General features: G+C 39.2%; 1 protein-coding gene across 2 annotated transcripts; it reads right to left on the bottom strand.

Moving 5' to 3' along the window:
* Positions 1–9,021: 9,021 nt before the first annotated feature.
* On the bottom strand, positions 9,022–9,724 carry LOC107788531 (heavy metal-associated isoprenylated plant protein 9). Of its 2 annotated transcripts, none has more exons than XM_075230377.1 (3): positions 9,563–9,724; positions 9,361–9,439; positions 9,022–9,260 (listed from the first exon to the last, which is right to left on the bottom strand). In XM_075230377.1, the coding sequence occupies exons 1-3, from the start codon at positions 9,596–9,598 to the stop codon at positions 9,022–9,024; spliced, it is 354 nt and encodes a 117-aa protein (XP_075086478.1). In that variant the 5' UTR covers positions 9,599–9,724. The 2 variants fall into 2 exon arrangements, with proteins under 2 accessions (XP_075086478.1, XP_016465691.1); XM_016610205.2 differs by having other exon boundaries at positions 9,587–9,721.
* Positions 9,725–15,535: the final 5,811 nt, after the last annotated feature.

Below are 15,535 nucleotides of genomic sequence, written 5' to 3'. Positions count from 1 at the left end.
TAGTAGTAGTAAACAGGAAATGAAAGCATAGTAGTTAATTTATGACAATGAATTCAAACCTCACTATCATAAAGCCCAGAATAACAAACCTCGTAATCTCATATAAAAATTCCAAAACTAACATAACAATAACAACAAGTACAACACACACAATCTGTTGCGGTGCGCAACCCGATCCCACTGTAACATCCTTTATCAATATCAAGTACAACTTAAATAGTCTGTTGCGACGCGCAACCCGATCCCACCATATTATCATTTGTCAATACCATAATCCTCCCTTATTCCACTATATCATCAGTTATCAATATCAATCATTACGTACACAAACCGTTGCAGCGCGCAACCCGATCCCACCATATAACTATTTATCAATATCGTAATCCTCCGTTATTCCACCATTTCAATTTATTATCCTTCAGTTCCCGTTGGGGTGTGTAACCCGATACACAATCAATTTCAATAAACATAAACAATCCAATAACTCATTTTACAAATATTTCTACAACCAAAGAGTATGAGTGCAAGGCAATAAAGGAACCACGTAATAATCAAAGGAATGCAACAAATATTACAAAAATAATAGGGCAAGTAAAGCTTGTAACAATCAAGGAGTGCGAGTAAAACAATTATAGGCAAGTAGAAAATAGGCATGGAGTCACGAAAGAGACGAACAATTTAATACAAGAATGATTAAATGACAAATAACAAATTACGGCATAGAAAATATTTAAAGAATGAAACAATTAAGGCATGGAATGAGATAATTCATGAAATGCGAGAAAACATAAAAATAAATATTTTAACGGCGTATATACACTCGTCACCTCGCATATATACCGTTTTCTCAAATAATCCGCACAACACATAGTTCACAAATTCCTAATTCCATCAATTCAAGGTTAGATCCAACACTTACCTCGCTCCGCAATCAAATCAAAGCTCAACTGGGACAATTCCTCTAAAATTCGCCTCTAAACCAATCGAATCTAATCAAATTTAGTTCAAATAATTCAAAATAAGCCTTAGAAACTACCCATAGTTGAAAACAAATCATATTTTTATGATTTTGGAAAACGACAACAAAAGTAAACCTAGGGCCCGCTTGGTCAAAACCCAAGATTCATACCAAAACCCAATTACCCGTTCACCCCCGAGCCCGGTTATGTGATTTGTTTCGAAATCCGACCCTAATTCGAGATCTAAATCTCAATTTTATAAAAATTCCCAATTCTACCCAAATCCCTAATTTCAACCGTGGAAATCTTAGATTTGATATTGAAATCTCACGAAATGTAATGGGTAATTAAAAAGAAATGGATTAAAGTCACTTACTAATGCATTTTGGAAGAAATGTCTCGTGAAAAATCGCCTCTAGGGTGTTTAGGGTTGAGAAATTTTAAGAAATGAGCTAAGTCCCGTTTTCCCTTCTTTTACCCAGCGACGGATGTCGCAATTGCGATGTCTTGTTCATATTTACGAACATCGCATATGCGAGACGAGGGTCGCAAATGCGAAACCTATCTCAAAGCCATAGAACTCGTAAATGCGACATTCGGTTCACAAAAGCAAACTCCCAACCTTCGCAAATGCGAAGACTGCTCAAGAACTACTGAGTCGCAAATGCGACTTTGAGATTGCAATTGCGATCACTGACAGTTCGCAAATGCAAACATAATTCTCACAAATGCGAACATAATCCTCGCAAATGCGAAACCACCCAATCCATCCCATTCTCGCAAATGCGAACACTTGTTCGCAAATGCAAGATCTGCAGCAGAGCACGAGTACCAGAAGTGCACCAGCTATTCCAACCTTATGCAAATTCATCTGAAACACGTCCGAAACTCACCCGAGCCCCTCGGGATCCAAACAACAAATATGCACACAAGTGTAACAACATCATACAAACTTTCTCGCACAATCAAAAGACCAAAATAACACCTAGAACAACGAATCGACATCAAAATGTGTGAAATTTTCAATGAAACTTAAAAACTCTCAAATTTACAACCGGACGTCTAAATCACGTCAAAGCAACTCTGTATTGAACCAAATTTTGCAGACAAGTTTCAAATATCAATATGGAACTATTTCAAGTTTCAACATCAAAATCCGAACCCATTAGCCAAGAAGTCAACTTACGGTCAAACGTGGTAATTTTTCAACTTTCAAAATGCTAGTTTTCGGCAAAATGAGTCAAAACAAGCTAGGACTTCCGAATTCAATTTCGGGCATACACCCCAAGTCCCAAATCACGATACAGACCCACCGTGATTGTCAAAATACCAATCCGGATCCGTTTACACAAAATCATGACCGTAGTCAACTCAAACCATTTTTAAGGCAATAATTCACATTTTCTTAAATTTTTCACACAAAGACTTTTGGAAATAAGACACATACTGTGCACCCAAATCGAGAGATGCTAAATGGAACTAATAGAGGTCTCGGAATACGAAAATAGAGGCTAAATCTCAAAATTGCTTATCGGGTCATCACATTCTCCACCTCTTAAACAAATGTTCGTCCTCGAACGGACATAGAAAGGTACCTGGAGTGGTGAAAAGGTATGGGTATCTACTCCACATGTCGGTCTCAGACTCCCACATGGTTGCCTCGACCGGCTGACCTCTCCACTGACCTCTAACTGAAGAATAACTCTTAGACCTCAACTTCTGGACCTGCCGGTCCAGAATGGCCACCGACTCCTCCTTTTAAGTCATATCCTTTTGGACCGAGCTGAAATCTAACACATGGGAAGGATCACTGTGAATCTTCCGGAGCATAAAGACATGAAACACTGGGTGAACTGCTGATAAACTAGGTGGCAATGCAAGATTGTAGCCACCTCACCAACTCTCTCAAGAATCTCGAAAGGTCTGATATACCTGTGGCTCAACTTGCCTTACTTTCTGAACCTCATCACACCCTTCATGGGAGAATCCTGTCGCAAAACCATCTCTCTAACCATGAATGCAACATCACAAACTCTACGATCGACTTAACCCTTCTTCCTAGACTGAGCGTTGCAAAATCGATCCTGAATCATCTTGACCTTTTTCGAGGCAACCTAAACCAAATTGCTACCCAACAACCGAGCCTCTCCCAACTCGAACCAACCAACTTGCGAATGGCACCGTCTCCCATATAATGCCTTATAGGGAGCCATCTGAATAATCGATTGTTAGTTGTTGTTGTAGGCAAACTCTGCAAGCAGCAAGAACTGATCCCAAGTACCCCAAAATCCATAACTCAGGTGCGAACATATCCTCCAATATATGAATGGTGCGCTCGGACTGTCTGTCCGTCTGGGGGTGAAATGTTGTACTCAACACAACCCGTGTGCCTAGCTCACGATGTATGGACCTCTAAAAGTGAAATGTGAACTGCGTACCCCGATCAAAAATGATGGACACCAACACACCGTGAAGACGAACGATCTCGCAGATATAGATCTCAGCCAACCGCTCTGAAGAATAGTTAACTACTACTGGAATGAACTGCATCGACTTGGTCAACCTATCCACAATGACCCATACCGCGTCGAATTTCTTCGAAGTCCATGGGAGCCCAACAACAAAATCCATAGTAATACGCCCCCACTTCCACTCGGGAATCTCAAGATTCTGAAGCAAACCGCCAGGCCCCGACCCCTGATGCTCGTAGTTTACTTGTTCACAATTCAAACACCGAGCCACATATGCAACTATATCCTTCTTCATTATTCTCCACCAATGTTGTTGCCTCAAATCCTAATACATTTTGACGGCACCCGGATGAATGGAATACCGCGAATTGTAGGCCTCCTCAAGAATCAACTCACAAAGCCCATCCACATTGGGCACACAAATCTAACCCTGCATCCGCAACACCCCATCATCTCCAATAGTAACTGGCTTGGAATCACCGCACCGCATCGTGTCCTTAAAGACAAGCAAATGGGGGTCGTCATACTGACGCTCTCTGATGCGCTCATACAAATAAGACCAAGAGTCCGTGCAAGCTAGAACACGACTGGGCTCCGAAACATAAAACCTCACAAACTGATTAGCCAAAGCCTGAACATCTGATGCTAGTAGTCTCTCACTAACTGGAATATACGCAAGGATACCCATACTCAAACCCTTTCTATCAAGACATCGGCCATCACATTGACCTTCCCGGGATGATACAAAATGGTGATATCATAGTCCATCAATAGCTCCAACCACCTCTGTTGCCTCAAGTTGAGATCCTTCTTCTTGAACAAATACTATAGACTCTAATGATCCATGAACACCTCACACAACACGCCGTAGAGGTAATGCCTCCAAATCTTCAATGCATGAATACTGACTGCTAGCTCTAAGTCATGAGCAGGGTAATTCTTCTCATGAACCTTCAATTTTCGTGATGCGTATGAAATCACCCTGTCATCCTGCATCAATACTACACCGAGCCCAATATGCGATGCATCAAAATACACCATGTAGGATCCTGAACCTGTGGGCAATACCAACACCGGTGCTATATTCAAAGTAGTCTTGAGCTTCTGCAAGCTCAACCCACACTCATCGGACCACGTGAATGGAGCACCCTTGTGGGTCAATCTAGTCAATGGGGATGCTATGGATGAAAATCCCTCCACAAACTGGCGACAATAACTCGCCAAACTGAGGAAACCCTGAATCTCTATAGCTGATGTAGGTCTAGGACAGTTCTGAAACTCCTCAATCTTCTTAGGATCCACTTTTATGCTCACGACAAATAGAACATGCCCCAAAAAGGCGACTGAGTCTAACCAAAACTCACACTTTGAAAACTTGGCATATAGCTGACTATCTCTTAGAGTCTGAAGTGCAATTCGAAGATGCTGCTCATGCTCCTCCCGGCTGCGGGAGTAGATCAAGATATCATCAATGAATACGATCATAAAAGAATCCAAATAGAGATTAAATACCTGGTTCATCAAGTCCATAAATGTTGTTGGGACATTTGTCAACCCAAATGACATTACTAGGAACTCATAATGCCTATACCGAGTCCGAAAAGTTGTCTTAGGGACATCCGATGCCCTAATCATCAATTGATGGTAGCCAGACCTCAAATTAATCTTTGACAACACTTTGGCACCTTGAAGCTGGTCAAATATGTTATCAATCATCGACAACGGATACTTGTTCTTTATAGTGACTTTGTCCAACCGTCGATAGTCTATACATATCCTCATCGAACCATCTTTATTCTTCACGAACAACACGGGCGCACCCCAAGGCAAGACACTAGGTCTAATGAATCCCTTATCAAGCAAATCCTACAACTGCTCCTTCAGTTCATTCAACTCAGGTAACGCCATAGAGTATGGTGGAATAGAAATGGGCTGAGTGCCCGAAACCAAGTTAATACAAAAATCAATATCCCTGTCAGGTGGTATCCCCGGCAGGTATGCAGGAAACACCAATGGAAACTCACGCACAATAGGTACTGAATCCATGGAAGGAACCTCCGCACTAGAATCACAAACATAGGCCAAATAAGCTAGACATCCCTTCTCGACCATACTCTGAGCCTTCACATAAGAAATAACCCTGCTGGTAGAATGGCCATGAGTCCCTCTCCACTTTAATCGAGGCAACCCCGGCATTGGCAGGGTCAACTTCTTGGCGTGACAATCCAATATAGCATGGTAAGGTGACAACCAATCCATGCCCAAAATAACATCAAAGTCTACCATATCAAGAAGTAGGAGATCTAGACTAGTCTCAAGACTCCCAATAGTAATCACACAGAAGCGATAGACACGGTCTACAATAATAGAATCTCCCACGGGCGTGGACACATACACATGAGCACTCAGAGAATCACGAGGCACAACAAGATATAAAGCAAAACAGGATAACACATAGGAATAAATAGAGTCCGGATCAAACATAACTGAAGCATTGCTATGGCAACTAGAACAATACCTGTGATAATGGCGTCAGATGACTCGGCCTCAGGTCTAGTTGGGAATGTATAAAAATAAGGCTAGGCCTCACCACCCCGACCTCCACCTCTCGGACGGCCTCTAGCTGGCTAGCCTCTACCTCTAACGGCCTGACCTCCACCTCTAATGGCCTGACCTCCACCTCTAGCTACCTGAGCGGGCGGTAAAGCAACCGGTGCCGAAACTATGGCACGAGAACTCTGCTATGACATGTTGCCCAATAATCTAGGGCAATACCTCCTGATGTGACATGTACCCCCACACTCAAATCATCCATCCGTCTGTTATGGCTGCTATAGCTAAAACTAACCCGAATGGGATGGATAACCACGGTGGTAGCTCTGGATCGGAGGCTCACTAATAGGAGTTGATGGTGCACTATAGTTCGGCTGCCCAGGCTGAGATAAATAAGGACCCCGACTACCTGAACCATTGTGGGATGCTTGAAGCACTGACTGAAATGGCCTAAGACGATGACCTCTACCAAAAGTACCCCTGCCTCCAGACGAGGCACCACTGAAACCACCATAATGATGAGGCCTCTTACCAGATATCGGCCCATATCTTGACCACGAACCATCTCGATCCATCTAGCAATACCATCGGTTGTAAGAACTCTCAAATTTACAACCGGATGTGTGAATCACGTCTAATCAACTCCATATTGAACCAAATTTTGCAGACAAGTCAAATAGCAATATAGAACTATTCCAAGTTTCAACATCAAAATTTGAACCCGTTAGCCAAGAAGTTAACTTACGATCATACTTTGTAATTTATCAACTTTCTAAATGCTAGTTTTTGGCAAAATCAGTCAAAACAAACAAGGGACTTTCGAATTTAATTTCGGGCTTACGCCCAAGTCCCAAATCACGGTACAGATCCAAAGGGATTGTCAAAATACTAATCCGGGTTCGTTTACATAAAATATTGACCGTAGTCAACTCAAACCATTTTAAGGCAATAATTCACATTTTCTTCAATTTTTCACATAAAGACTTTTCGGAATAAGACACAGACTGCGCACGAAAATTAAGAGATGCTAAACGGAGCTAATCGAGGTCTTGAAATATGAAAATGGAGGCTAAATTTCAAAATGGCCTATTGGGTCATCATATTGTGACACTAGTTCCTAGGGATGGTATGATTGATTCTCCACTTACTATATCATACTCAGACTTATGTTATGATAATGGGCCCCGTTAGTGACCCATCATTCTTCCCTGATTTTTCAGAGTCCGATCGAAGCGAGCAAGAGATAGAGGAATACTCTCTCATAGTTGTGAATTGAAAAAGCACGCCTGAATGTTTTTTAACTAAGCTCTATAGTCTAGTCAAATTTAATATGTGTTTATGTAACTATTGGGCAAAAAGCGTCTCCCGTGGCCCAGGTAGTAACTACTTTACAGGTAAGGGGAGCGATGGAATAAACTATTGTGGCAGCCAAAAGGGCGGATTCCCCTACTACACAATAATACCTTGCTCCTTATACAAGACAAGCTTTGTCTGTTTATTTTATGTATCGTGATCGATGCACTTTAATTATTTATGATGATCCCTCCAAACAAGCATAAGCTTATCGCCACTTTTTCACCACCTAATGATGATCAAATCACAATCATGAGGTTTCCAATTGAAAGCGTGTACTCCCTCGATTCAGGGATCGGTAGCGTCTTTCTTGCTCGATAGGTAAGCATGAATGGAGCTTCCAGGAGTTAGTGCATTGGAGTCCTGGGCAACAACTTTGAAGTCCCTACTTTATTTAGAATTATGGAAAATTTGAAGAATCATGGCTCTGTTTATTATTTATCTTAGTCTTATGATGTTATATATGAGATTTATTTATATTTAGTTCACCCAGTGGGTTAGATTAGGTGTTATCACGAGTCACGACCTAGTAGCATTTTTATCGTGAAAAAAATCCAATAAAAATATAATATGGTAAATCTCGGTAATTATGATGGATATGTGATTGTGCAAAGGGTGCCCAATATAGATTTTAAGATCCACCAATTAACTAGAAAGAACAAAAATAAAAACAAAAGTAAAAAAGAGTGACAAAATTTTGGATAGAGGAATTTTACTGGGAAAAAATTACAAGAAAAGAAAAAGTAAAGTAAAAAATAATAATTAAAAAAGAAATCCAAAAGAGTGACCAGTATTTTGGATGAATTTGTTTTTGAAAAGATCAAAAAAAAAAAATATAGCAAAACGCAGTAAAAATAAAGAAAAAATAAAGTGAAAAAGGTGAGGAATTGTTACAACAAAGAATTAAAAAAAGAGAAAAAAGCAAGAAATAAAAAGAAAAAAGAACTATAAAAATTAAAAGAAACCAGAAAAGAGTGCAGAGTTTTATTAGAAGAAAAGAATAAAGTGAAAAAATAACAATAAATGGAAAAAATAAAAGAAAGTAAAAAAGATAAGGAAGAAAAGGTCTTAAAAACAAAGAAAAGAAAGGAAAAAGGGGAACGGCCTTAGGTGGAGCGTAGGCATAGTAAGAGAGGGGACAGCTGATTAATAAAATCTTAAAAACTATTAAATTGGAGGTATATTCTATATTTCAAAAAGGGAGGCATTTTTATTATAAAACCTTTAAAGGGGTGCCTTGCGTTATTTTCTCTGTTTATTCTCTTGATTTTTTCTCTCTTTCTCAACTCAAACTCTTAACTTTTCTTTGTGATTTTTGTCACCAATTTTCGTTGTTAACATACTAAGGAAAAATAAAATTGTTTATTTTATTGGTTTGAGTTAATAAAAAAAACTTCTTCTAACTGGTCGTGAAATACTCAAATTAATTCCAATACTAGTGGATTGGCTTTGATTCTGGGAGATCAAAGATGCATGAACTTTTTTCTCTTGTAATTGGACTAACCTAAAGTTGTATAAAAGACAGCTAAATTATGTACATCAACATACATTAATTTGCTATTGTATACAAAGAGGGTCTTAGTTCTTCCAGACTAGCATAAACCAACAAATTAATTTATTTTTTTGTTGGGACTAAAACAGAAGCTAAACCTTCCAATACTTTAATATAGTATGAGCATCCTCTCCTATTGTGAACAGAGTATGTCATTCTCTGAATTAGCTTCAGCGTTACGCGGCTTTTGCATAATGGATTGGTCAGGGCCATCAGTGGCATGAGGCATCTCTTCACCGGGTAATTGAATGTCCAAAATCTCAACTCTTCTCTTCATTCTTTTCCTGATTCTTATGGCTATGTCTGCTGGATCAAACCGGCCAAAGATGCTCACTCTGTTGTGTTGCTTCTCTATCAGGTGCATCTCTATTTCTACACCATATTAGTCATAGAATTACGTTGTAGACAAAAACTAGCTTTATAAATCTGTTTATCCTAAGGATCGCGGATTCGTATATTAAGTATGCCTTACCTTTCATTCTGAGAATGATTGTTCTCATTTTCCTGCAGCAAGAAGGGCAATCCAGATTAACCCGCATCACCATGCATACCTGCTTGTTTTTTACAAGATTAATTAATCAGAATTCTGTTGGTTAGATATCATAGTCAATTAATGGATATATAACAGAAAACGTGGCTTAAATTCCCGGGAGTTGTATGTGTGAAAATATTACCATATATGCTGTTGGAATACTTACCTGTCCAGACATGAAACAAGGTATTTCGGTAAAAATCTGAAAAGTCAATTAAAAAAGGTGGATGATGAACCTTTTTTCAATAATAAAGGGCAGAAGCAAAGGCAGTTATTTCTATGCCTGAAGAGGAAACACCTCCTTAATTTGTCAAAGTGGAATCTAGTTGTCGGTCCGCTAAGAAGCCTTTGGGATGAGGGTTATGTCATACCTTTGCTTGTCTCTCTCAACTACTGTCTTGATTTTTGGTTAAGTATACTGTCAAAATCGAATTTGTCCTTCGTGTGATTAATCAAGATTGAAGCATGATGGACCGAGGTTCGTCATTATAATACCGAGCTGTGATGTGAAGTTGGAAGGTCGAGCTCGAGACCCAGAGACCGATCAGTACCGAGATCGAGTTAAGGTCGAGCTCGAGATGCAGAGACCGATCAGTACCGATCCCCAAGAAGTTCTGCATGCCATAAATTTCTAAATATAATGGGACGACCGACCCCAACAAACATGTCACCTCTTACACATGTACCATTAAAGGGAATGATCTAGAAGATGACGAGATCGAATTCGTATTATTGAAGAAGTTTGGGGAAACCCTGTCAAAGGGAGAAATGATATAGTATCGTAATTTACCGCCTAACTCTATCGATTCTTTTGCTATGCTTGCAGATTCTTTCGTAAAAGCACATGCCGGAGCCATAAAGGTTGAGACCAGGAAGTCGGACCTTTTCAAGGTAAGGCAAAAAGATAACGAGATGCTAAGAGAGTTCGTATCTCGTTTCCAAATGGAACGAATGGATCTACCACCGGTCACAGACGATTGGGATATTCAAGCTTTCACTCTAGGACTGAACGAACGAAGCTCGATGGCTTCACGACAGTTGAAGAAGAACTTGATCGAGTACCCGATTGTTACCTAGACCGATATACACAATCGATATCAATCGAAGATTAGAGTTGAAGACGACCAGTTGGGTTCTGGATCCGTTATTAAAAAAGACATCGACCGAGAACCAAGGTCGATCAAGGACCTATATCGGCCATATAACGGAGATCGTAGGGGTAGCGAACCTGCATGCAACTCCGTACGAGGCGAAAGGAGAAGTGATTGAGGCCAAGGGTCTCGGGGGCTGATGAACAAGAATGGGTTCGATAGGCATACCGGACCTAAGGAAGCACCACGGTTATCAAAATATAACTTTAACAGCGATGCATCCGCTATCGTGTCGGCTATCAGATGCATCAAAGATACTAAGTGGCCTCGACCTCTGCAGTCCAATCCATCCCAGCAAAATCCCAATCAAATGTGCAAGTATCATGGTGCCCATGGCCACAGAACTGAAGACTTCAAGCAATTGAGAGAGGAGGTAGCCCGATTATTCAATGAAGGGCACCTTCGAGAATTTTTAAGTGACCGGGCCAAAAACCATTTAAAAATAGAGATTTCAATAGACAAAACGAACAAGAAGAGCCACAACACATCATCCACATGATCATCGGAGGGATCGATGTCCCCCAGGGGCCAGTACTTAAACGCACTAAGATGTCGATTGTAAGAGAGAAGGGATCTCGGACTCAGGATTACACACCAAAAGGAACTTTGTCCTTTAGTGATGGAGACGCGGAAGGAATCATGCAACCCCATAACGATGCACTGGTAATATCTGTACTTATGAATAAAACTCAAGTTAAGCGTGTGTTAATTGATCCAGGTAGTTCGGCCAACATCATTCGATCAAGGATCGTAGAGCAACTCGGTCTACAGGACCAGGTCGTTCCTGCAACCCTAGTACTAAACGGATTCAATATGGAGTGTGAAACTACTAAAGGCGGGATAATTTTGCCAGTAAACGTAGCTGGGACCATCCAAGAAATAAAGTTCCATGTGATCGAGGGCGATATGAGATATAACGCTGTCACGACCCAAAACCCCGCCACAAGCGTCGTAATGGCACCTAGTCTCTAAGACTAGGTAAGCCGATTTCAATTACATTTTGACGCCATTTTTTTTTAATTAAATAGGTAATCAAAACTGACAGTGGAAACAAGTATGAATACAACTACCACCCAAGACTGGTAGTACCGAGTCACGAACTCTAACTGAATACATGGAATGATCACGAGGACCGAATATACAATACTGTTTGATTACAAATTAACAGTACAATGAAATAAAAAGACTCCAAGGGACTGTGACGACTAAGCAGCTCTACCTTGAATCCTTACGATCCCGCTTTAACTCTGCTCAAGTCCGATATTTCCAATACCTGGCTCTGCACAAAAATATGCAGAAGTGTAGTATGAGTACACCACGGTCGGTACCCAGTAAGGATCAAGACTAACCTCAATGGAGTAGAGACGAGGTACAGTCAAGACACTTCACCAGTCTAATAACCTGTGCAATATAATATACAAAATAATAGAAAACAAATAACATCAAGGCAACATCAAACAACCAATGATATGCACAGTAAGACAATAAAATTACAATTTAATATCGCTCAACAATTAATAAATCTAATTACACCCAGTTAAATCAAGTTCTTCAATTAAATATCTTTCACATATAATTCTTACGAATAAAACTCTTTTTCAAATATAATTTCGTCGAATAGATATTTTTCAAATATAATTCTTTCATATAATGTTTTTTGAATAAAAACTCATCCAAATAAATATTTTGAATATAATTCTTTCAATTAAAGAGTCACCATGTGACACCTCATTTCAAAATCATAAAAATACGGGTCTCAGCACATTTTTATATTTTTCGTAAACACGGGTCTCAGCCCATTTTTTATGTTTCCACGGCACCTCGTGCCCATAATTAAATCATCATATTTGCCTCGCACCTCGTGCCCTCATTTCATATCACAACTGCACGGACAACTCACGTGCCAAATATCATTATCATTTCATCACAGCACCTCGTGCCCACATTTCATATCTCGACTGCATGGACAATTCACGTGCCAAATATACTCATTATTTTCTCACGGCACCTCGTGCCCATATTTCAATTTATAATTCGCCTAGCAATAGCCACAGGCTCTCAATTTCAACATAAATCAGATTGTTATCAATTTACCAAAAACAAGACAAATTGCACAAGGTATAAAAATAAACACAAGAAAATCACAACATCACATGAAAATCATCAACCCCACATCATTACATGTCGTCCCTGACAATAGACATCTTAATCGCTTCTATTGCCAACCTTATCACTCCTATAGCCACCCTTATCGCTCCGCCCATACAATATCAATATCCACCCTTATCGCTCCGCCCAGACAATATTCAACCAAACACAACAACAGCGAAATGCCACCCTTAAACCCACATAATATCAACGGTGAAATGCCACCCTTATCTCCCCACAATAATAATATACAACATAACAATTTATACGGGAAATTAATACGACAACGTAACAAAGTTAATTCATATCACAATTTGCCCAATGGCCACAACCAAATTACAAAGATATGACAAAATCAATTAATTCACAACAAATAGCCCAAAAGCTCCACACAATGTGTACAATACCCAAAAACAATCAATAGAGATCGAAATTACTCAACATAAAGTAAAGTCTTCATTAAATTCAAATTTTCAATAATTATATAAATACCTCTTCTTAAGCTCATTTAATTAATTATTTGCAGAGGAAAAATACATAATGAAATTCAATTTCAATAATTATCAAACCAACAAATTCACGGAATCACATAAATAATTAAGTAACAATCAAATCAAATTGTCATATAACAACAGATTTAACAATAACAAGGATTTAGGCACGACAAATAGATGATTAAATATATACCAAAAATTACCTAATTTATCACACAATATGCTCAAGACTTCAATAAAATTTACACATATAAGACGAGTACATACTCGTCACCTCGCGCACACGGCTTTTCACATTTCACAAATGGCACAAAAGACTCGATGCCTAAGAGGTAATTTCTCCCACTCGAGGTTAAGCAAGACGCTTACCTTTTTGAAGTTAGGCCGATATTTAAAAATAGTCTTCTTTCTTGAATTGACCTCCGTATAGCTCAAATCTATCCAAATTATTGCACAACCTCATTAAAATGTATCGAAAATAATTCTGGATAATAATACGTACACTTAAAATTTTTTTCTAAAAAGTCAACAAAAGTCAACGCGGGGCTCGCCTCTCGGAACCCGACATAATTTTTACCAAATCCGAACACCCATTCCGATACGAGTTCAACCAAACCAATTTTATCAAATTTCGATAAAAACTCGACCTCCAAATCTTAAATTTTCGTTTTTGGAAGATTTTGCAAAAATCTTAATTTCTTCCATTTAAATCCAAAATAAATAATGAATATAACCATATAATTATGAAGTATAATCACTTTTGGATATATAACACTTACCCCAATCCATATGGCAAAAATCGCATCAAAAATCGCTTCAATCCGAGCTCCATAGCTCCAAATATGTTAAAAATGGCCGAAACCTCAAAATATAGCTACTGCCTAGGTATTTACTCTTCGCGATCGCGAAGCAAAAACGTTTTCAGCCCCAAAATTGCTCTTTGCGATCACGGAAAACCAATCGCAATCGCAAAGAACAAACTCCCCAACGCTTCCAGATAGCCTCTAGTATAATTGTCATACCTTTTTGTATAAAACTCCAAATGATGAATGGTCTAACTAAAAACTAGATTTCAAGGGCTATAACTTTCATTTGTTGATCATCTCCCAATTCTTTATATATTTCGAGATATAAGCTTCCAAAATCAGCCCTATGCAACAGAGATTTCTAAACTCTTCCCGGACAGCCTATAGTATATCTACCATAACGTTTTGTACACAACTCCAAATGAAAAATGGTTTACTTTTCTGAAAACTAGAAACAAATAGCTCCAACTATTATGTTTGGATCATCTTCAAATTCCTTATAAATTGTGAGATATGACCTTCCAAAGTCGGGTCAGTGCGGTAGGAGTTTCCTCTACGCGATCGCGAAAAGGCTTCCGCGATCGCGATTCATAGTCTCCAAACAACAAAATTACTCTTCGCAATCGCGACTGTTTGTCCGCGATTGCGATGCATACCTTTGTGGCTAAAAACTAGCAACTAAAAATGACCTAGAAATGGTCTGAAACCACCCCGAAACTCACCCGAGCCACTCGGTACCCCGTCTGAGCATACCACCCAGTCCCAATACATAACACGAACCTACTCTAGGGCTCAAATCACATCAAACAATATCAAAACTATGAATCATATCTCAAATCAAAATCTATAAACTTTGAACTTTCAAATTATATATCTTGTGCTGAAACACATCAAATCAATCCGGAATGACTTCAAATTGTGCACACAAGTCATAATTGACAGAACGAAACTATTCCAGTTTTCAGAATCGGATTTCGACCCCGATATCAAAAAGTCAACTCCCGGTCAAACTTTCGAAAAAATTTATCTTTCGCCATTTCAAGCCTAATTCCACTACAGACCTCCAAATAATTTTTCGGACACGCACCTAAGTCCATAATCACCATACGGAGCTATTGACATCATCAAAATTTTATTCCTAAGTCGTTTGTCTTCATACAGTTCCGACTACGGTAAAAATCCTTAGGCTTAAGCTTCCATCTCAAGGACTAAGTGTCCAAAATCTCTCCGAATCATCCGTAAATCAAACTCGACCACACAAGCAGGTCATAATACATATTGCGAGGCTGCTATAGACCTTAAGTCACTGAACGGGGCATAAATTCTTAAAACGATAAGTCGGGTCGTTACATTCTCCACCTCTTAAACAAACGTTCGTCCTCGAACGTGCTAAGAATTATTCTGAGGTTACAAAATTGATGATTTTACTTTTACAAATATACTCACGATTGATCCTACGTTACCACATTTGAGATAAGCCCGACAACACCATCTCATTTGATATTATTTCTTTTAT

The sequence above is a fragment of the Nicotiana tabacum genome, chromosome 14 (assembly GCF_000715075.1).
Source record: "Nicotiana tabacum cultivar K326 chromosome 14, ASM71507v2, whole genome shotgun sequence".
In the NCBI taxonomy this organism is placed as follows: Eukaryota; Viridiplantae; Streptophyta; class Magnoliopsida; order Solanales; family Solanaceae; genus Nicotiana; species Nicotiana tabacum.
Note: the sequence above shows the minus strand (reverse complement) of the source record. Positions and strands in the feature narration are given on the sequence as shown.